Consider the following 21,311-nt stretch of genomic DNA (forward strand, 5'->3'; position numbering starts at 1 on the left):
CATGCACAGGTTAAGCCTTGGGTCAGAAAAGAGCTTTTATTTTCACAGAAAATGTATGACCATGTATGAGATTTACAGGTACACAGTGAGTATCGCAGACTTGCTACGGGTTCTGACGGCCTTAAGCCGACCTGAATCCTAGTGCCGGTGACGGTCCGTTTTGGGGTCGTTACACTAAGAGTTTGTTACCCATATTTATATTTATTTATTTATTTTTAGCCATTACTGCTTTCCTATCACAATAATTGTTATTTTAGTAAATCTTTTGTATTTTAAATGATTTCTCCCTTTGAAAATTTTAAGATAATATTATTTTTTTATTTTTCATTGATACTCTCACTAATTTTTTTTTAAAAAAATTATCCTATCTAAAGGAATTTTTCAGCTGCCAATTTGCAGTAATTATATATGGTTGATAGAAGTTTTTATATATATATATATATATTAATCATGCAATATTTCCATAGTAAAGTCCTTTAAAATACATGAAGATTTAATTCCTAAATATTATTATTAATAAAATTTTTATGCATATATTTTTTAAGAATAAATTAAATATTATATTTTTTGATGTATTTTCAAGTATTAACAATTATACAAATGGAGAGACGGAAATATTTAATAAAATTAAAATTCTAGAGTCTGCTAAGTTTTTTTAAATATAAGAATCTACTCGTTAGTAATCACATTACTGGAACCTGTTATAGAATTCACTGAATTTAATTAATTTGTGAAAGAAGAAAGATGGAAACAGGTGATCAATTGGTTGGTTCGATTTAAAATCAAATCGAAAAAATTAAAAATTGAAATTTTAGTATTTATAAAAATCAAACGAAATTAATTTTGATCAGAAATCAAATTAAATTAAACCGATATAAATTGATTCAATTCGATCGATTTGAATTTTTAATAATTTTTTACTTTTTATTTTTTAATTTTAATATTTTAAAATTTAATAAAAATATTTTAATTTTAATATAATATAATTTATTGAAAATAATATATTATTATTATTAATCAGTTCGGTTATTTTTTTATATTTTTTAATTAAAATCAAATCGAAATAAGATAATTAAAATTTTTAAAATTAAAAATTGAACTAAATCAAAATAAATAAAAAATTAAACTGAATTAAAATTCAATTTATCAATTTTTTTAATTTAAAATCAAACACTGCTCGCCATTAGGGCTGTAAATGAACCAAACCGTTCGTGAGCTATTCGAGATTCGATTCGATAAAAGCTCGACCGAGCTCCACTCGATTTCTAAACGAGCCAAGCTTGAGCTTAATATTTAGGCTCATTTGGTAAACGAGCCAAACTTGAACTCCATAATATTCGGCTCGTTAAGGCTCGTGAGCTCGGCTCGTTTCTGAGTTCATGAGCAGGTTCGCGAATAGGCTCGTGAACAGTCTTGTTAAGCAAACTGAAATTACTATCATAAGAGAAATAAACTCAAACCCTGCATATACTTTAATGAGTCAAATCTAAATTTTTTAAAATTCAGCTCTATATAATTTAGTTACACTTTTAAACTTGCATATATTTGGATCATTAAGATTTAAAAACTCATCTTTATAAGTTTACATGCTAATTTGTAGATATACTTATTTAATTAAAATTATTTTAGTTTTAAACTTATTAGTTTTAAACTAAAACTCATTATATATGTAAATAAATTAAATTACTCGTGAACTATTCAAGATTCAGCTCAATAAAAGCTCGACTCAGTTCGATAAAAACTCGACTCAGCTCGATAAAAGCTCAACTCGTCTAAGCTCGTTTGCTAAACGAGCCAAGTTTGAACTTCTTAATACTCGGCTCGAGTTCGATATGAGTAAAGCTCGAATTCGGCTCGAACTCGAACAAATTTTAACAAACCAAGCTTGAGCTCTTTAAAATTCGGCCCGACTCGGTTCGTTTACACCCCTACTCGCCATAAATAGAAAGGTGGATTTAAAAAAAAAAAAACAATAAAAAACAGAAAAGACTGACTAATGAAATTCACGTGCACTGGATGAATGTGAATTGCCAGGCAATAACATTTTAAATTTCCATTAACACGACTTGACCGTGAGCACCCTGTGCAAAAAAACGCAATTTCCGTCGAGTCAAGTCCAGATGAAGGATTAGTTTTTATTTTTTTGGTCAAGAGTCAAGGTCTTCGTACTTACGTCTTATTAATTATTTGGGAAAATGCTCATTTCCATTTACTATCTCATCGTTCAAAAATTATATATTAAATTAATGGCATTAAGACATAATAAAAATTACTAACTAAATTAATATTATCATTAAAGATGATATTTATACAAAAGTTACATTCAATTTAAATTTATTAAAATTTAAATTATTTATTTAAATACTATTGGATGGTGTGTACCACCTTCCATTGAAATCTGTTCTAATGTAACATAATTCTATCAGAATTAATTCTACGGTTTCTTAGCAACCGTTAGAATTTTTTATATATAATTATGTAGGAAAATATTTAAAATGAAGGCGAGTTTAAGCAGAAAATTGCGCAAAACCAATTTAAATAGATCATGTTTATTTCAGATTAACAAAAAAAAATCCTAATTATGATATTAAAATTTTATGAAAGTGTAGGTGGTGGAGAGGAGTTGGTTTATGCAATTAATGTGTTGGATTTAGTAAAAGATTAAAGTTGGAAATTATTGAATTAGTTAGGAAACTTACAGATACCTTTCATGCAACTTCTTCGTATTTTCTCCTTTTCCTTCCTTGCATTGTTCTACACGAAAAGGAAGAATTGCATGCAGTTGCTGTGGAAAAGTGGGGCACCACATTAACATCCTCTTCTGTATCATCAAAGAGTGTTTTTATCTTTTCATCTTTGATCTGCTTAAGATAACATAAGCTTACATACTATCTATACAATTCTTTAACATAGTAATATAAAGTTGAAGTGCATGTATAATATACCTGCACTCACAATTATACATAGAATTGGAAAGGGAAGCAATCTAGAAAAATACTGAGGACGTTGGATTTCACGTAAATATGAGAGTTTCTGCTCTATAGTGCACCGCTTTTCCAGTAACGGATAATATAGAAACCTGGAATTCGTGTGAAGTTATAAAATCGTAATAGTCCGAAGGAAAGTGCCGCGTAAGTACCTCAAACTAGAGGAAGCTACAGTGAAAGTTGCCCTACTTCCTCTATATATAAGAATCCCTTCGTAATCTGTATACATATAAACACTTATCCTGTTCCGTACAAATTAATATATACTGTTTTCCTTCGTCAAGATGCATTTGAGAGCTCCAAAACATTACCAGACACCTACTCTTAATCCTGAACACCTGTTCCCAGCAAAACGCAGATGGAGGATGGCTTTCACTGTCATTTATTTTACGAGGTTGCTTCTTTCCTCGTCCAAGAAAGTTTTGTGCGAGCAAACCAAGCTCTTGCGTTCAGTTTCCTACGTTTCCATCCCCGTTGATGATGATAACTCCTGTAGGGACGACGTGTCTTTGATTAATATTGATCAGAATAAACTCTCTCAGATGGTCAAAGAGAAGGACCAGCACTCTTTGAACCAACTAGGAGGAGTTGTTCAGGTTGCTGTAATTCTGCACAGTGATGTGAAGGAAGGTATCAGTGGGCAGGAAGCTGATCTTGCACGCAGAAGAGATGTTTTTGGTGCAAACAAGTACAAGAAGCCACCTGCAAAAAGCTTTCTCAGCTTCGTCCTTGAAGCACTCAAGGATACGACCATCATCATTCTTTTGGCCTGTGCTATTCTGTCGTTGGCCTTTGGCATTAAACAGCATGGCCCAAAAGATGGCTGGTATGATGGAGGAAGCATTATTGTTGCTATCTTTCTTGTCGTGGTTGTCTCGGCTGTAAGCAACTTCAAGCAATCAAGGCAATTTCTTAAACTTTCTGATGAAAGTAGTGACATAAGGGTGCAAGTGGTGAGAGATGGAAGGCACCAGAATATATCCATTTTTGATGTTGTGGTGGGCGACGTGGTGTCTCTGAAGATAGGGGATCAAATACCAGCTGATGGGTTGTTCACAGATGGTTATTCTTTGAAGGTAGATGAATCTAGCATGACTGGTGAAAGCGACCACGTTGAGGTAAACAGCACCAGAAATCCATTCTTGCTTTCTGGAACAAAGGTGACTGATGGCTTTGGTTTCATGCTTGTCACGTCTGTCGGAATGAATACAGCTTGGGGGGAGATGATGAGTTCTATAAGCCGCAATTTGGATGAGCAGACACCATTGCAAGCACGACTCAACAAACTGACATCTTATATTGGAAAAATTGGATTGGCAGTGGCCATACTGGTTCTTGCTGTTCTGACAGTTCGTTACTTCACAGGAAACACCAGAGATGATCACGGGCGTCGAGAATATAATGGAGGTAATACCAAGGTCAACGATGTGCTGAATTCAGTTGTAGATATTATTGCAGCGGCAGTGACTATTGTAGTAGTAGCAATTCCAGAAGGGCTACCCCTGGCTGTAACCCTAACTCTTGCTTACTCTATGAAGCAAATGATGGCTGACAACGCACTGGTGCGCAAACTCTCTGCTTGTGAAACAATGGGTTCAGCCACAGTTATCTGCACTGACAAAACAGGGACTCTCACTATGAACCAGATGCAAGTTTTGGAGTTTTGGCTTGGTAAAGAGCTAATTCACGACAGTATTTCAACGGAAATAGAACCAGCTTTCTCTTTGTTACTAGAAGAAGGGGTTGCTTTAAATACAACAGCCAACGTTGACAAACCACATTCTACATCAATACCCGAGATATCAGGTAGCCCAACGGAGAAGGCAATACTCTCTTGGGCTGTCCTAGATTTGGGAATGAATATCAACGAAACAAAGCAAAAGTGTGAAATAATGTATGTCGAAACCTTCAATTCAGAGAAAAAGAGAAGTGGGGTAATGATGAGGAAGAGCAATGAGAAAGCTATTCACACACATTGGAAGGGAGCTGCTGAGATGATCTTAGCAATGTGTTCAACTTACTATGTCAAAGGCGGGGAACTTGTAGACATGAATGAAGAAGAACGGATGCAATTTAGGGCAATAATTCATAGTATGGCCGCCAAAAGCCTCAGATGCATTGCCTTTGCTCACAAAAAAGTCATAGAAGAAAACATGCAAGTCTTTGAGAAGCTTGAAGAAACTGGATTCACCTTGTTGGGGATTGTGGGATTGAAGGACCCGTGTAGACCAGGGGTTAGAAGAGCTGTAGAATCATGTAAGAAAGCAAAAGTGAGTGTTAAAATGATCACTGGTGACAATCAGCACACAGCAAGAGCTATAGCTATTGAATGTCGAATTCTTAATCCAGAAGAGGACATGGACAACAAAGCAGTGGTAGAAGGTGCTGAATTCAGAAATTACTCACCTGAAGAGAGAATGGCAAGGATAGAAGACATCAGAGTAATGGCAAGATCATCCCCATTTGACAAGCTTCTGATGGTACAGTGCTTGAAAGAGAAAGGTCATGTGGTAGCAGTCACCGGTGATGGCACAAATGATGCCCCTGCTCTTAAGGAAGCAGATATTGGGCTTTCCATGGGAATTCAAGGGACAGAGGTAGCAAAAGAAAGCTCAGACATAATCATCTTAGATGATAATTTCACCTCTGTGGTGACAGTTTTAAGGTGGGGGAGGTGTGTCTACAACAACATTCAAAAGTTCATCCAATTTCAGCTCACTGTTAATGTTGCTGCCCTTGTCATCAACTTTGTTGCAGCCATCTCTTCTGGTAAAGTCCCCCTAACTGCAGTTCAGCTACTGTGGGTGAACCTCATTATGGACACCATGGGGGCGCTGGCATTGGCCACTGAGCAGCCCACTGATGACCTCATGACAAAGCCACCTGCTGGTAGATCTGAGCCACTTATAACCAAAATCATGTGGAGGAACCTTATCGCTCAGGCCTTATATCAGGTAGTCATCTTAATTATTCTACATTGTAAAGGGGAGTCCATCTTTGGGGTGGATGAAAAAGTCAAGGATACCCTTATCTTCAACACTTTTGTCCTCTGCCAAGTATTTAATGAATTCAACGCAAGGAAGCTAGAGAAGAGGAACATATTCAATGGCATACATAAGAACAAGTTGTTCCTAGCAATCATTGGAATTACTGTAGTTCTTCAAGTGATGATGGTGGAGCTTCTGAAGAGGTTTGCTAGTACTGAGAGGCTGACTTGGGGACAATGGGGAGCCTGCATTGGCATTGCAGCTGTATCTTGGCCAATTGGTTGTGCTGTGAAATACATTCCGGTTCCTGGAAAAGAAGCTTCGAAGCAAAGAGCTTTCAGAACCTGAAAACATAAGGCACTGATCAGTTCTAGCATAAAGGCGTACAAATAACTTTTTTGTCAAAATATAAGTGTTTTAGTGTTTGCTATCATAGCTCTTAGCAGTTATCCTGAGAATATCTGGATTTAAATGTCTAACTATTGAATCTATTTACCAGTCCCTTACATCTTTAGGTTATGAAAAAGAAACATATCAACATTTCTCTATTCTGTGGTTGCTTTGCTCCCCCTTTTTTTTTTGCTTTTCATCATATTTTGCTTAATTTCTGTGTAGTGCAGACAACGATAGATGACCAGAGGGGAAAAAAAAAAAACTCCATTACCAAGGCTGCAAGATAAAGTCACTAAGGGGTTTCTTATCTTTTCCTTCTCTTTTCCCTGTCTTTCTAACAAATTAAACTGTGGGAATATCCAAAAGGAATGTATCGATGGCATGAAAATTTACACCAACCACTCATGCAGGATGTGTCAAACATTCTTTGTTCTTAATAATTTCCCTATTCTTTTCCTTTCTTCTGATGGCCAATGCCATAATCACAAATTGACAAGTTAACGTGGCCGTGAGAACTAATGCTGAGACTCATAAGTTATAATAGCTTACTTTATTTCTTTTTGAAATCACTTCAAAAAAGTAGTTTCAATTTCACCACGGAGAAATATTATGTGACTGAATGTATAATATAGTCCTTGATATTTTCACGAAAAGTAACTTAGCCCCTTTACTTTTCTTTTATCCACTTTGATCCCTGAACTTTTAAGATGTGGAATAATTGAACCCCTAAAAATCCTAGTCAGCAAGCATGTAGATTCATGCTTTGTAACACAAGTAAACATGTAAAAAGTTAAGATGACATGGCAAACAAATAACTTCATAATATTTAAATAACAAAATCAAATTAATAATTTATGTTTAAAATAAAACTCAAATCCATAGAATCAGAAACCTTAAAAAATAAAGATCATCAAAACTCTTCTTCTAACCATCTCTTTGTTATGCTTCCTCTCAATCTAATTCTCTTAGTTTCCTTTTTTCTTCTTTTATAATATTCCATTAAAAAGCTTCACTTTAGCAGTCGTGCATTTCATCACATTGTCCTCCTTTACTCAAAGCTGATCGGATTCTATTTTTCTTGATGGGTTTTCCTTGATTTGGTTTTCTAGCATTTAAGTCTGTGTTTTGTCATCTTATAAAGGATTTATGGATTGTGTAATGTTTAACGAAATCAATTGTCATATTTTTGGATGGTTTTTTGGGCTAATGGATCGTTGGATCTGTAATATTTTCTTTGAAGCTTATTGGTGTTTGTTCCTCAAGAAATAAACAGAAAAATGAGAAATTTATTCTTTTATTCCTTTTTAATTTTTTAATTATCTAATTAAGGATAAGTTGTCCATGTTCTCCAGTAAAATCAATATTAATTTCCATCTTAGAATGCGTAATTCTCACACAGACAAGTTTGTCAATCTTGAGTACTAGATAGTTATATACTTTAACAAAGTTTAGGGATTAGAGGCAATGAAAGTAAAGTTGGGGGTTGGGGGGGGAGGGGGGTAAAGTGATTTTTCGTGAAAAGATCAATGCGCAAATTATATATTCGGCCATCTTATGGTAGATATATCTAAACAACATCAGTTGATTTCCATAAAATTGCTAATAGAGACACCAAAGAGTAAGCATGGACCTAGAAGTTTTTGAAGCTGCTTCAAAGTATGCTAGAGCTCAACGAGCAAATATAGATGAAAATAAATACGTAGACATGAATTGTACACTTTTTACCATTATCGGGCTGGAGGCAAGGAATGGCTATGCACCCCACCTCATTCCCATTCCTAATTTTGCCTAGGGGTGCAATCAATAGATTTGGTCTAAAATTGAACCAAACTGATCAAATCAAATAGACTAAAACCTTCCAATTACAAAATTGGAAAAACAATTTTCATAGTGAACCAAGCCAGATCAAAAAGAATTAATTCGGATAGGTCCACCTCAATTTGATAATTCGATTTTGAGAGGAATCAACTCAATTAGGAGCAAAAACAACATTTTCCGCTTTTCTCTCAAACCTCAGTTTCAATTATCTAGCAATGAATTCAAAATGTAAAATGAAACAAAATCCTCAATTGCGAACAACCCACAAAAACCATTGCTCAATTTATTTCCAAGTTCCAGCAGAATGTCCGTCGGCCAGCAATATCCTTGGCAAATCAAATAAGTATTTGCAATTTCTCAGTCATGCATGGAATCCACAACATAGACAACCTTGAACACGTAGTCTATCTTCTGGCTTGAATTTTGCACCCCATTAAAGTTCTCAAACCTTTCCCTCAAAAGAACTCTCTTAGTAACAAGAAGATCAAGATTGATAAGTCAAAGTGAAAGTGCAAGCAACAGAAGAAGAATAAGAAAATGCAAACGAGGAAAAGAATAATTGAAGCAAGAGGTGCAAACTGGAGGAAAGGAGGGGTTGACGAGTCGAGCAATTGGGTCTTTTGTCAGGCTACATATATTATATCAGTTGATTCATTTCAATTATTGTTATCTTTTAAAATCTAAAAAGCTGAACCTAACTGGAATAATCAAAATACCCATTAAATAAAGTAGAGTTGAATCAAGTAACTAACAACCAAAGAGGAATTGCTCGGTTCAGTAAGTTTTTAAGTTTCATCTGTATTCTACTCAATCCTTCCTTTTCCCCCAGGAGAAGTTTAGGGATACCCATAAGGCAGAAAGCATACTGTAAGATACCAGTTAGGTAGAAAAATGAGAAATGAATCAAGACAGAGAATATGCACAGAGAACTAGAATGAGGCAAGGAAGAAGAAGAAGAAGAAGAAGAGCGAAAGGGAGAGAGGATAACAGAATGCATAACAAAAATCATAATCTTCTAGAATGTCTTCTAATTTCTGTGATGTACACCTTTATCCATTTCTAATGGGAACAAAAATGGGAATTAATATAGATCAACTAACTCCTTTAACCACGATAATCCACGTCCAAAATTTATCTCATCATTGATGTTGTAGTTGCGAAACAAAAAAAAAATTGATTTCTTAGTTATTGCATCTTAGAAGAATTTTTTAAGTACTAGAAACTTCCAGATTAACAATCAGAGAAATACAAAGAAAAGAGACACAGAGCTTAAATTCTTTAAAAGCAGGACAAAAGAACACCTCTCACATTATTACACTAACTGGAAAAGTCTTAACTAATGAAATAGGAGAGTAGATTGAGTCAACTGATTTATCACTGAAACTCTCTCAGCTACAATCATCCATGAGAAATGAAGTTTACACACCCTTACACTGGACGCAAACCAACTTCTAAAACATGCAAGGATAACAGAAACTGCTAGCCAAAATGTATGAAGAAAGAAAATATAACCAAAACGAAATGGAAAAAAGAGAAGAAATTGAACACCATGATAATATTTTTGTGATAACACATGCTTCAGGTGATAACCAGAAAACAAAAAGAAAAAGAGAGAGAGAGAGAGAGAGAGAAGAAAAAGAAGAAGAGTTATAGCCTTGTTAGGAAAATAAGACACCTTGACAACATTTCTGGTCTTTAGAATTTCCTATTGCTTCATTCTGTTTGATATTAATACTCTCCAGGCTAATTTGTTAATTGAAGCTAGACAAGTTTTTTCTAAACTTTTCTTTTTTGTCCTTGTTGTCCGCATAAAGAAAAGCACTTAAAACACATTTGTCTATCTATATGATTAATTGGCAAATTCTGAAATTCTCCAAAGCTTTGGTGGAATAAAAACTTTCATTTTTCCCTAAAGTTAATGGCTCAATAGACTTTAGTCTCTATTATCTTAATTAAACCTTAAGATTTTAAATTTAGTTGCATTTCAGTCTCTGGATTATTATATTAGAAACCACAGGAATTCCCCTAAATCTTAAATTTTTCACTACTAGTAGCACAACACTAAAATTGCTAATTTTGAAACAGCAATTACCAAGTGTATCTAGTATGAGAAATCTTTGGGGAATATCTAGTTAGTTACCCTATGTTAATCTTTATTCCTCGATGTTCAAAATGGTCCATTCTTATTCCTTGGCATTCAAAATGTTACATTAAAATTTTCTTCAGTGTCTTCTAGGAGAAACTCATTAATTTTAAAGATCACTGAATCAATCCCGATAAAATTATCCAACTCAAGAAAACATAAACCAATTTAAAATTAACAAATCTGTTAAACGAGACATTGCTTAAATAACCATGGGCGACAGGTCTTTTTCAACACAAAACTGAGAGACAAAGTATAATCATTAAAAATTAGTTCTAGTAGTCCTCTTGCATTGGAACTAATTAACAACTACAAAAAATGAGAACTTGGATAAAACCCAGACATCAAGTACAAAAGAGAATCTAAAGCTACAGTATTTCAATCGCTTGTTGTCAAAATTGGAGTGCTTGCTAAGACCAAGCCAGAGTTCCACAAGCAATTCAACAAAAGAAAAGTTAAAATAGCACATCAGACATAGAAGGCGAGTACGTTTACCTTTCTATGTGAAGCTGAGAAATTGAATGCCCCACCTCCGTGAATTGAAGACATTGGAGCCTCTCAATATTGTGGAGGAGGGACCCAGATGAGCTGCTGATAAAGCCCTAATTGCAATCTGTACTGTGTAACAGTCTAGGGTTTCGATTAGCACTGTGACAATGACAGAACCTGTGGTTTCTTCATCTCCCCATCAACTGGATAAGCATTACATGGGTTTGGGACTTTTCGTCTAATATCATATAAATCATGGATTAAAGCTGAATTTCTTCAAAAAAAAAATTGAGCTAATTTAATATATAAAATAAATTTATAATTTTTGGAAAAGTACTTATAATTACTTTTAATTGTTCCAAGTAATAGCTTATCATGTGGGTTAGAAGAAGGTTTTGCCTCCTCGTACGGATTTAATCTGGGACAAAAAGCCAATATTTATTTTTTTTTAATTGAAATGATTTGTGATTTGCAAAGTGTGATGAAATAAAAACCCATATTGGTTACGATCATATTATTTCGATGGGTAGAGTGGATCATAGTGGGGTTTAGCATTATTTTGGAAGGGGAATGTCGTAGTTGAAGTGCCGAAGTACTTTGTCGTAGTTGAAGTGTGAAGTACTTTGGACCATCATATTGATGTTAAGGTCTGAGTGGGCCAAGAAGATCCTTATAGGATGATGGGTTTCTATGGGTATGCTAGTAGAGGCTCTAGGCACCTTTCTTATGCTCTCATGAGACAATTAGCCCATGAATCTAACTTGCTTTGGGTAGTAGTAGGGGACTTTAATGAGTTACTGGGTCCATATGAAAAAATAGGTCGTTTGCCCCATCTTTTGTATCTGTGTAATAAGTTTAAGAATGCTCTTGATGACTGTCTATTGCAAGATTTTGGTTTTCTTGGTCACCGATTTACATGGGAGAAATGGCGTGGCTTACACAACTGGGTTGAGGAGCATCTTGATAGAGCAGTTGCGTTGGAGTCTTGATTAGAGAGATTCAACCAATCTCGCATGGTATATATCCCTATCTCCTCCTCTAATCACTTACCTATCTTTCTTGAACTTAAACACTTCGTTAAAGTCTATAGAAGGAGAAGGTTTAGATATGAAAATTTATGGAGTAGGAAAGAGGAATGCGGTAGGATTGTGAAAGAAAGTTGGGGCAGATCTGGAGGTTTATTGATCCAAGATAGATTGGAGCAGTGTGGAGGAGATTTAGACAACTGAGGAAAGCACATTCTAGGAAAGCTTCGAGAACAAATTTAAACTCAAAAGCAGTGCATCGAGAAAGTGAAGGGTTAGTGTGAAGTTGACCAGGTTAATGAATTAAATGCGTTGAAAGCCAACTTCAGAAACTTTACAAGCAGGATGAGGAGGAGGAGTTCTGGAGACAGCGAGCCAAGATCTTTTGGCTTAAAAAAGGTACTGAGCAGTAGCAAAACACATCTGTCACTTTCGAAGGGGGAAACTTTCTTTAACTCGAATTTGGGAGGGAGTCCAAGTATAATATGGAGTAGTATTTGGCAACCACATTAGAAGCCATTCCTATCCATGAAACTCTTAATTGAATTAAAGAAAAAGAAGGGTCTAGAGTGTTGTAGTTAAATATTTTTAGAGTTAGACTGTTTAAATTCAGTTCTGAGAGCTATTATTTTTTATTGTGTTTTATTATTACAAACTCTTAATGATGTTAAAATTATGTATATAAAAAAAACTGTTAATCCAGTTGCTCATGCATTAGCCAGAGCTTTTCGGGTTTTCATATGTGGAAATATAATCCACTTGCATGTATTAGAGTCTTTTTTAAAAGCTGATTTAGCTTAAAGAAGTTTGATTTTTTTTAAAAAAAGAAATTGGTCCAGTTAATAGTCACAAAAATTTTTAGACCTTAATTTTTTTTATAATAGAATGAAATTTTCTTATGATAACAAAATGAATTTGATGCATTTTAAGTGAATAGGGTTTAAAATTAATTGACCATAAATTACAAAATCATTATTTTGTGTTCATTGGTAAAAAAAATAATCTTAGACTAAATTAAAACACATTGAAAATTAAAATTTTAATTTTAATCTAAATATAAATGAAGAGATAATTACTATTTAATTTGTAATATGAAACTAATCACTTAATTTTTAAAAATATATTTAAAATATTAAAAAATTTACTAATTAACCCTCCGTTAATTTTAAATATTAAAGAATTAGTTAATTTAATTTTTATAAAATTAAGGGAATAAATAATAAATTTTATTTATAATATTAAGACTAAATAATAGGAACATTTAATATTTAAAATTAATAAAAGACTGATTAATAAATTTTTAATATAGAATATTTTAATGAATTTTTTAAATTAATAAACTAATTAATAAATTTTACTTAATTTAAAAAATTAAATAATTATTTTTCCATAAATGAATTGCCTAACCTAATCCATCAGTAATTTTTCAAGATATTATTATTATTGTTATGATAAGAATTATATCCATGCATAGATAGTTCAAGCAATTTAATCATATTTAAAATAAAAATAGTCAGTGTACATTGTATTTTTAATAATCTCACGAGATAGTTAATGTATTTTTTTAATAATTCACACGAGTAATGTTTTCCTGAAATATAAAATTTACATTTCATATTGATAGGCACGAGATAGGCACGTCGACTGCAGAGTATGGTCCACATTCCAGTTGGGCTTTGTGGGCTACGTAAAAAATGAGTTAATTTCGGGCCCAATTGATCCATTTTCTTCAGATATGGATTATTGACAATAACTACTCTACAATGCAGTGAAAAATACGGAATTGCTTCAGGGTGAGATCAGGTCAGGCTGCTTTCCAAAATTCAATTAACTAATCAATTTGGGACAAGAAATTGACCACACATTGCACTGATAAATTTTCAAACTCACTTTTCCATTTCAATTTTTCATAGCCTGCCCATTTTTCTGGTCCAGAACCATAATTAGTCTAATTTAGAATCAAAACCAAATTAAAAAAGTCATACTTAATTTATCAAAATAAACTGTAAATTATATTGGAATTGACCACTTTTGCCTCCATTTAAAACTTGAATTTAAAGGAAAATTAATTATTTTTCTTTGAAATAATAATTACTAAATTTTATTAATATTAAAATAGAGAAAAACTCTCAAATTTCTCGATTTCAATTTGAAACCAGCCTATACCCACAGATTCACATAATTATATGCTTTGATTTTCTTATGATTTTTTTTTTTTAATTTAGACATAATGGTTAAAGATGAGGAGGGCTTTATATTATACAATAAGGTTAAATTTGTAAATGTTTGAATTCATGAGCGGAGAGCATGAAGAAGTTCTTTGGCAGCCCTAATATCTATCAAACGAGGACAGGAGATTGATGTAAAACTTAGACAAGCAAAACGCAAAGTCATGAAACGCAGTCTAGGGTTACTTCATTCTCTTGACAGTTCATGGTTTGAATTAAAAGCCCCATTAAATATTAATATGTGCATGTAACAAACTCCACCAACCATGTCTGTTCAAATTGAAAGATCATGCCCAAACCAATATTTCATCTCAAATAGCTGACGTTTCCTTTAGGTGGCCGCCTTCAGGAATCTTGTGAACGTTTCATGGACTCTAGCTAACTCAAGCTTCCAGACAAACCGAAATCAAACCTTTATAACAACCTAATTCATGACATATGTAAAACCAACTACTTTATATAAATAGAGAGAGGGAGATCATGTGGTTCTTACATGTGTTATCCATAGATTATTTTGTTTTCTAAGAAAGAAATTGATATTATAAATCACAGTGTGACTTGTGAGTCTTATAAAATATTTGGCTTAATTTATAAAAGTTAGTTTACAAATGTTAAGGGTTTATAAATTAAGACAAACATCCTCTTATTTGATGAAAAATGCAAGAAGATCAAAGACTAAAATATTCCTTGGAGGAGTTAAGTCTTGCATATTAGGTGGCTGTATGAAATTCATGGTGTAAAAGGTTGACTGTAACTGGTGAGAAATTTATACAAGCAGACAAATGCTACAAGCTTAGGTTATCAATAATTGCATATTGGATGAGTTCCAAAAACAACCAAAAAAAAATAAAGAAATTAATTATTTATGGAATATTACACTAAATGAGACAAATACTAGAAATAGAGTTGCATACATTTTTGTTTTGATTTATTCTGACCATAAAAATCATCGTCATCTATTTTAACTTGGGAAAATATGATAATGTTCAGAATTATAAAAACCCATATCAGATAATAATGCATGTTCATATGCTTCGTTATGTCTATTTCACAAGGAGGTACCACATTCTATATATATATATATATATATATATATATACATATATATATATATATATATATATATATTATATTTAATATTTACAGGCTAATGCTTTATGAGAAAGGTGATAGGCCAGGACCAGCTGTTGTGCCTTAGAATTGCAGGAACCCATGAAAGGTGGTCTCACAAGAACTCCTCTTGTGATTAAGTGATCACAATTAGATTAGGGTTAATGAAGGTGTTGAATTGGAAAGAGATGGTCCCCTCCATGCTGGTTTTGCATTCAATGAATAGTAATGTGGAAATCAAATGGTCCACACTAACAACTTCTGAAAATATTGATAAAGTTTCTGGTTTTGGCAAACTAGCTAGCTTTGTAATTCATGAAGATTTATTTCTACTGGCTAAATTCCTATAGCTTTAAAATCACCTTAATTAAACAGTGTTTGATTTTGGATCTACAATGAGAAAATATATGGGTTCTGTGAACTTTTTTCATGCAATAGGGCAAATGGGATTTTCTCTGAGAAAATGTGATCTCATTGTGTATGGTTTAATTTTCATCAACTGTTATGAACATGAAAACTAAAAGAAACGTCATTTGGTCATAATTTTCACTTTCATGATTACAAATGCGACCACAAAGTGAGAAAAAGCTTACTATTCCATCCCTATTTTCTTATTAGGAAATCAATCTCAATTTGACAACTAATTCGTCACCAATTCTAATCGGAATTTTCATCTTTAATTTGGGTGGTAGAGATGAAGAGAAAGATGAGGAACTACAACAATTAATTAAAATTTTTATATATTCTTAATAGCATTTTCTGATTAAAAATTGAAAACTAAGAAAATTCATGATCATCAATTGGAAATATTAAATGAATTTAAAAGCACATGAAAGAAAAAAAAAAATATTAAAAGCACCGTCTTCAAGGCAGCAAGGATAGATCTCAAAAGAACCAACAGAAATTCTGTCACTCCAGACCTTAACAACATCATATGCCTGCTAATAAGATTCTCCACAAACCTTCACATAAGAACACAACAACAGAAAAAACATTGAAAAAAATAAGAGCAGATTATGAGAGAAATAAAACAAAAAGACAGAAAAAAAAAAAAAACAAACAAATAGATTTGAATTGATTCATATATGACATACCTCATCTATTAATTGTGGTTTTCCATGAGAAAGCCCGCTGTTTGTGAGAAATGGATCGAACCAGGGGATTAGGGTTTATCCTGATTAGGGTTTTTCATGCTACCATCAACAGGTGAAGCAGCCACATGATCTAATCTCTCCTCTGGATATATCCATATGTATAGGATAATTAACGAAAGCTCAGATCATGCTGGCAGCTTCATCTGCTAGTGGTACACGACCACAAGATCATTTACAAGGGCCATACATATATATATATATATATATATATAAACATATATACATATACAGAAACCATAAGCACAGCTGAGAGAAAGAGAGAGAGAGAGGGAGAGTAATTAAGACTTTGAGAGTTAACTTGTTCTTCATCTTCTGCATTTGTTCTCTTAAAAAATGAGCTAGGGTATAAATAGAGAAGAATCGTAGAGGTAGTAGACTTTTATTTGTGCTATGTCCAAGCCATAGTTTACTACTTACAGTCTCATAATACTTTGTTTCATGTATGACTAGGAAACATAAGTGCAGTGGAAATAGCAAAACTTTTTGTACAAGGATTTTGAGAGAGAGTATATAGAAGAAGAAGCATGGGGAAGAGAAAATGTAAGAAAGAAAGAAAAAGGAGGAAAATTGTGGTCCCTAAAGAAGGAAATTGAAAAATGTGACGACCACGCCACCACATGCAGACAGGCAGTGAAGAGTTTCTAAATTTTTTTTATATTTGTAAATTTTTATTAAATTTCTCATATATTTTTAATATTAGTTGCTTAAAATGAGATTCATATTTATAAGTAAATATGGTGTCTTTTAAGTTCATTTATGGGATATAAGAGAAGTAATTATGCTTACTTACATAGAGATACTCATAGTTTATCTTTTCTTTTTATTATAATATGAAGCAATTAAATACTCCTAAATTTTATAAAAATATAAAAAAAGTTAAAATTATATATAGCTATATTTAAAAGTGAAAAAAAATGTTAGGTTGCCTATTTATATAAAGCCCTAAACCAAAAGATATTAACCTGTTTGATATAATTTATTTTATAGGAAAATAATTTTAATAATTTTTCATTAAATTATATATTTTAATTTTTTTACAGTAAAAATATTTTAAGTTATAGAATTGAATTTTTTCATCTCAAATAAGAAAATTACTAATAAATAAAATGATTAAATTACATCCACTAACATCGAGGCACCAGTGGTCTAGTGGTAGAATAGTACCCTGCCACGGTACAGACCCGGGTTCGATTCCCGGCTGGTGCATTTAGTTTTTCAAATTATCCTTCGTGTATGTCATTTCAATTTTTCAATCTTTTACTTACCCGCTACATTATAATATCTTAATCATTTTAAACAGAAAAACAACTGAGAAAGTGAATTTCGAAGTTCCAGATATATATGGGTCGTGGAGTGCCCGTTAGATTATGTGAATGGATTTCTGCTGCATTTGTTCAGTGGTGCTTAACTGAATGCTCGCGCTTATCATTAGCACCCCAGGATATAAAACTCAAGGAGATATTATATTACACTCTATCTGCATCCATCATCTCATTTGAGTATTTCTTTGCAGGGCTCTTGAGGGGAGTGATGATGGGGATGTAGTTGGCAAATTTTGACGAGTACATTTCGCAGATTGGCAATTGTTGCTCCAAAGCAAGCAAGTCTGCCAACTCTGGCATTTTGGTTGGTCGTTTTGTGCAGTAAAACTGCCAGGCCTTGGAGAAGGATGGCATCATCATCTGGGTGGTATATAATTCGTTTACACTAGATAATCATCTTGCTTTAGACCAAAAGAAAATATAGTAGACTTGCATGCATAAGAACATAACTGTTTTAAAGAAGCTGCTTGTAAAATTCATAACTAGGAAAAGAGTTCGTCAGTTTGATACGGTTGAGAAACTCATGCTGTAAGGCCACAACCACAAGCATGACCTAAGCTAAAATTTCTCCTAGGCTAATATCAAGTTTTTGTATCAGAAAACACTTGATGTACCAAGTTACAACCCATCTCTAAGGCACATGTAACCAAGTAAGACATGCCTCAGATGCAATCATTCAATTGTATAATAACTGGCAGATTTCCAGGACACGAGATTGAAACAACAGCCAAAAACTTTCAGGCACCAAAATCTTTTGATATTGTATGATAAATGGTTGGAACTTTGGGAAAACACAAATAACAAATTTAACGGTGGTTGCTAGAAACTTCAACCCTTTCTTTAACACCCCCTTCAATGTCAATGATCCTCAATCTTCTTCAAGCCCTTCATGTCTGTAGTTTCCACCCTGCAATAGGAAAAAAAATCATCAAAGTGATGTGGACTGCCCAGAGGATGGTATTATAAAAGGAAGCACGGGAAGAAAATATGGCATCTTTGAAAGATAGATACAGAATATGTTAAAAATATATGCACTGTTCTTGCGTAGCTGATCATTCAGAATGAAAAGCGAAATAAAATATGGTGGTAAAGGATGCTTCAATTGTTATTTTCATTCAAAACAAGTGACAACTGCACACGTAATTGACAGCCATATCCACAGTATACCTTCCAGACACTAGATAATAGTTGATCGGATGTCACTATTGCTTCTACTCTCTCCGTCCCATAATTTTTTCCACTTTGTTTTTTCACGCATATTAAGAAAAGACAATTTTTTTTTATTAACTTTCTAATTATACCCATCTTAAAGTCATTAAATTTTATTAAATATTAATAGATGTTTTGAGAGATTTCTCGGAAATAAAATAAAATTAAATAGAATTAGAATAGTCAAATTATATGTTATTATAGTGTATAAAAGGACAGTGGACAATAATTTTAAGATAATAAAAAAAAGGAAAGATGGACAAAAATTATGAGACGGAAGGAGTATTACTTGAGAAAGAATCAGATGATAGTTCACCAAGTAACAAACCATATAGACTGCAAATAGCTGTTGGTTGACAAAAGATAATCTATATCTACAGAAGTTTGTACACAGAACAAAAAGCTTCAAGCAGGCGTAAACAATGCAATCATCTATCATTTTAAGTGTTGGCAGCACATGAGACATAATTGACGAAAAGATCTAATCCTCATACTATTATTTATGCAAAAGTGGAACCAGTGTGCATTCAGTTGATAAGCACAAGCAGCATGATTTGATAAAGACATCCCGAATTCAAATTTAACTCTTGGATAGGGTAACTAGTCATCAGAATTTACAGGTTTCATAACCTAATAATCACTGGAAAAGTGCCACTTCAAAATGTGTCAAATCAGCAGACACAGTAATCGTCAAAGAATAAAGTAACGACACTGATTCACTATATAAGGACCCAAGTAAATATATGACAAATATATCATACAGGTGAAGAAGATAGTTGTAGCACCATAAGAAGGGAACCTACAGCTAAAGTTTCAATGATCATTCAAAACTTACGTTGTCCCAAATAGAGCAACCTTTTGAACTTTCGTGATGTCAGAACCTGACTGGTTATCTTCAATAAATATTGTCAAACTGATAAAAAAAAGTTAAAAGTAAAATTATTTGCTAGAAGATATTGTAAATTTATCAGTAAAATTATTTGCTAGAAGATATTGTAATACAAAGAGAATGGAGTACAACAACACAGTAACCAACAACATAATAACTTCTGATACCTGCGAACATTCTGAAACTTAACATACTTCAAGACTACTGGTTGTCCCTACGGAGATGGTAATGAAACATAAAAGACAACACAAAAGAATCCATTAATATAATTTATAGAAACATGATGTGAACATCATAGTAGTAGCACAGGGTAACAACAAACCTTGAGATTATCTGAAGATAAAATTGCAGTGTCACTAGGAGGGAAGTCATTGACATTACTGCCATTATCAAATCATGGAATTAAAAAGTTTATAAGTTCATTTTTTTTCGTCCAAAACTGTAATTAGTTGAGAGTTGCTAAATAATACCTAAATCCCATATGCTCCTTGTTTGAGAAAAGTTTTACAGTCTTGGGACCTGAAGAGACACCCTTCTCATTAGAAATCTAGCCATGTGGATGAGACCACTTTTCACTAAAACCTTTGCAAAGTGGAACTTGTTGCAAAAATATGAATGATTAAATTTAACAAAAGGTGGTGCTGTTAGAAAATGATAAAGGGCTTATATTAACAGATACCTTCTTCTTCAGGTCCCTGGACAACAACAGAGTACAGTTTAACAACTTGAGTGAAAGGTATATAGATCAACAGCTGCTCATCCGCATCGCTCTCTAGATTCAAACCAGCATCTTCTCTATATCCCTAACTTGTGCACAAATTACAATAAACGTAAAACATATAGCCATATGAATCATAAAAAACAATCTATTGAGGAATTCTTTCTCTGAGCATGATTGAAGTGAGCATTATGCTCAAAGAAAATCTTAGTAAGCTTCATGTCAGTCAATTTGGGCTTCAAGAAAATTGAGGGAAAACGTATTGAACACTCCCGAAAGTTTGTCGCGTGCTACGAAAATAGAAGGGAGAAACAAATGGAAAGGAAATAAAAATTGCATTTAGATGAGCATGAAGGAAAAATAATGCAATTAAAGAAAATCCAAACCACATAGACTATCAAATGCACAAAAGGGAAAACTTTCTGCTGGTAAATTTACCTGTTTGAGAGCATTGGGAAGAGAGTGGCTGGAGTTTTGATTGAGGCATTCAACTCCAGACCAATCAATGAAGTCTACTAGATCAACCTGATTAACCAACAAGATTGAAACCACAATTAACAAATCTCAATTTTACCCTCCAAAACCCAGCTCCAAGATTCGAAAAATTCCCATAAATTTTCTCAATAACCCGAACAAGGGTCGGAAATAACGAAGAAGAACTGAAAACAAGGGCACTTACTTGGCTTCTGAGAATTGCACTGGCTGATTCTGTAGACATGGTTTTGTATAGGCAGAGGTTTTGAGAGGGAAAGAGGAAATAAACGCAAAGAAACTAGAGCACTGTTCAGACAGAGAGCATAATATACTGCGACCAACGGGGCAATCTCGGAGCAAGACTG

The 21,311-nt window shown here is 33.3% G+C and overlaps 1 protein-coding gene, 1 long non-coding RNA gene, 1 other non-coding gene and 1 pseudogene across 3 annotated transcripts; 2 read left to right on the forward strand and 2 right to left on the reverse strand.

Annotated features, from left to right (window-relative positions):
• The first annotated feature begins 3,235 nt into the window (after window positions 1-3,235).
• On the forward strand, window positions 3,236-6,470 carry LOC110622323 (annotated as a pseudogene).
• A 9,546-nt stretch (window positions 6,471-16,016) lies between these two features.
• Window positions 16,017-16,880, reverse strand: LOC122724523. The gene is made up of 2 exons (XR_006351966.1): window positions 16,275-16,880; window positions 16,017-16,142 (listed from the first exon to the last, which is right to left on the reverse strand). It is a non-coding gene; the product is annotated as an uncharacterized LOC122724523 (long non-coding RNA).
• A 589-nt stretch (window positions 16,881-17,469) lies between these two features.
• TRNAG-GCC lies at window positions 17,470-17,540 on the forward strand. Its single transcript has one exon. It is a non-coding gene; the product is annotated as a tRNA-Gly (tRNA).
• A 566-nt stretch (window positions 17,541-18,106) lies between these two features.
• On the reverse strand, window positions 18,107-21,311 carry LOC110622079 (PITH domain-containing protein At3g04780). Its single transcript, XM_021766457.2, has 8 exons — window positions 21,152-21,311; window positions 20,911-20,997; window positions 20,434-20,557; window positions 20,225-20,273; window positions 20,077-20,134; window positions 19,922-19,968; window positions 19,701-19,778; window positions 18,107-18,563 (listed from the first exon to the last, which is right to left on the reverse strand). The coding sequence occupies exons 1-8, from the start codon at window positions 21,188-21,190 to the stop codon at window positions 18,515-18,517; spliced, it is 531 nt and encodes a 176-aa protein (XP_021622149.1). The 5' UTR covers window positions 21,191-21,311; the 3' UTR covers window positions 18,107-18,514.

Source organism: Manihot esculenta, chromosome 9, assembly GCF_001659605.2.
Source record: "Manihot esculenta cultivar AM560-2 chromosome 9, M.esculenta_v8, whole genome shotgun sequence".
NCBI lineage: Eukaryota > Viridiplantae > Streptophyta > Magnoliopsida > Malpighiales > Euphorbiaceae > Manihot > Manihot esculenta.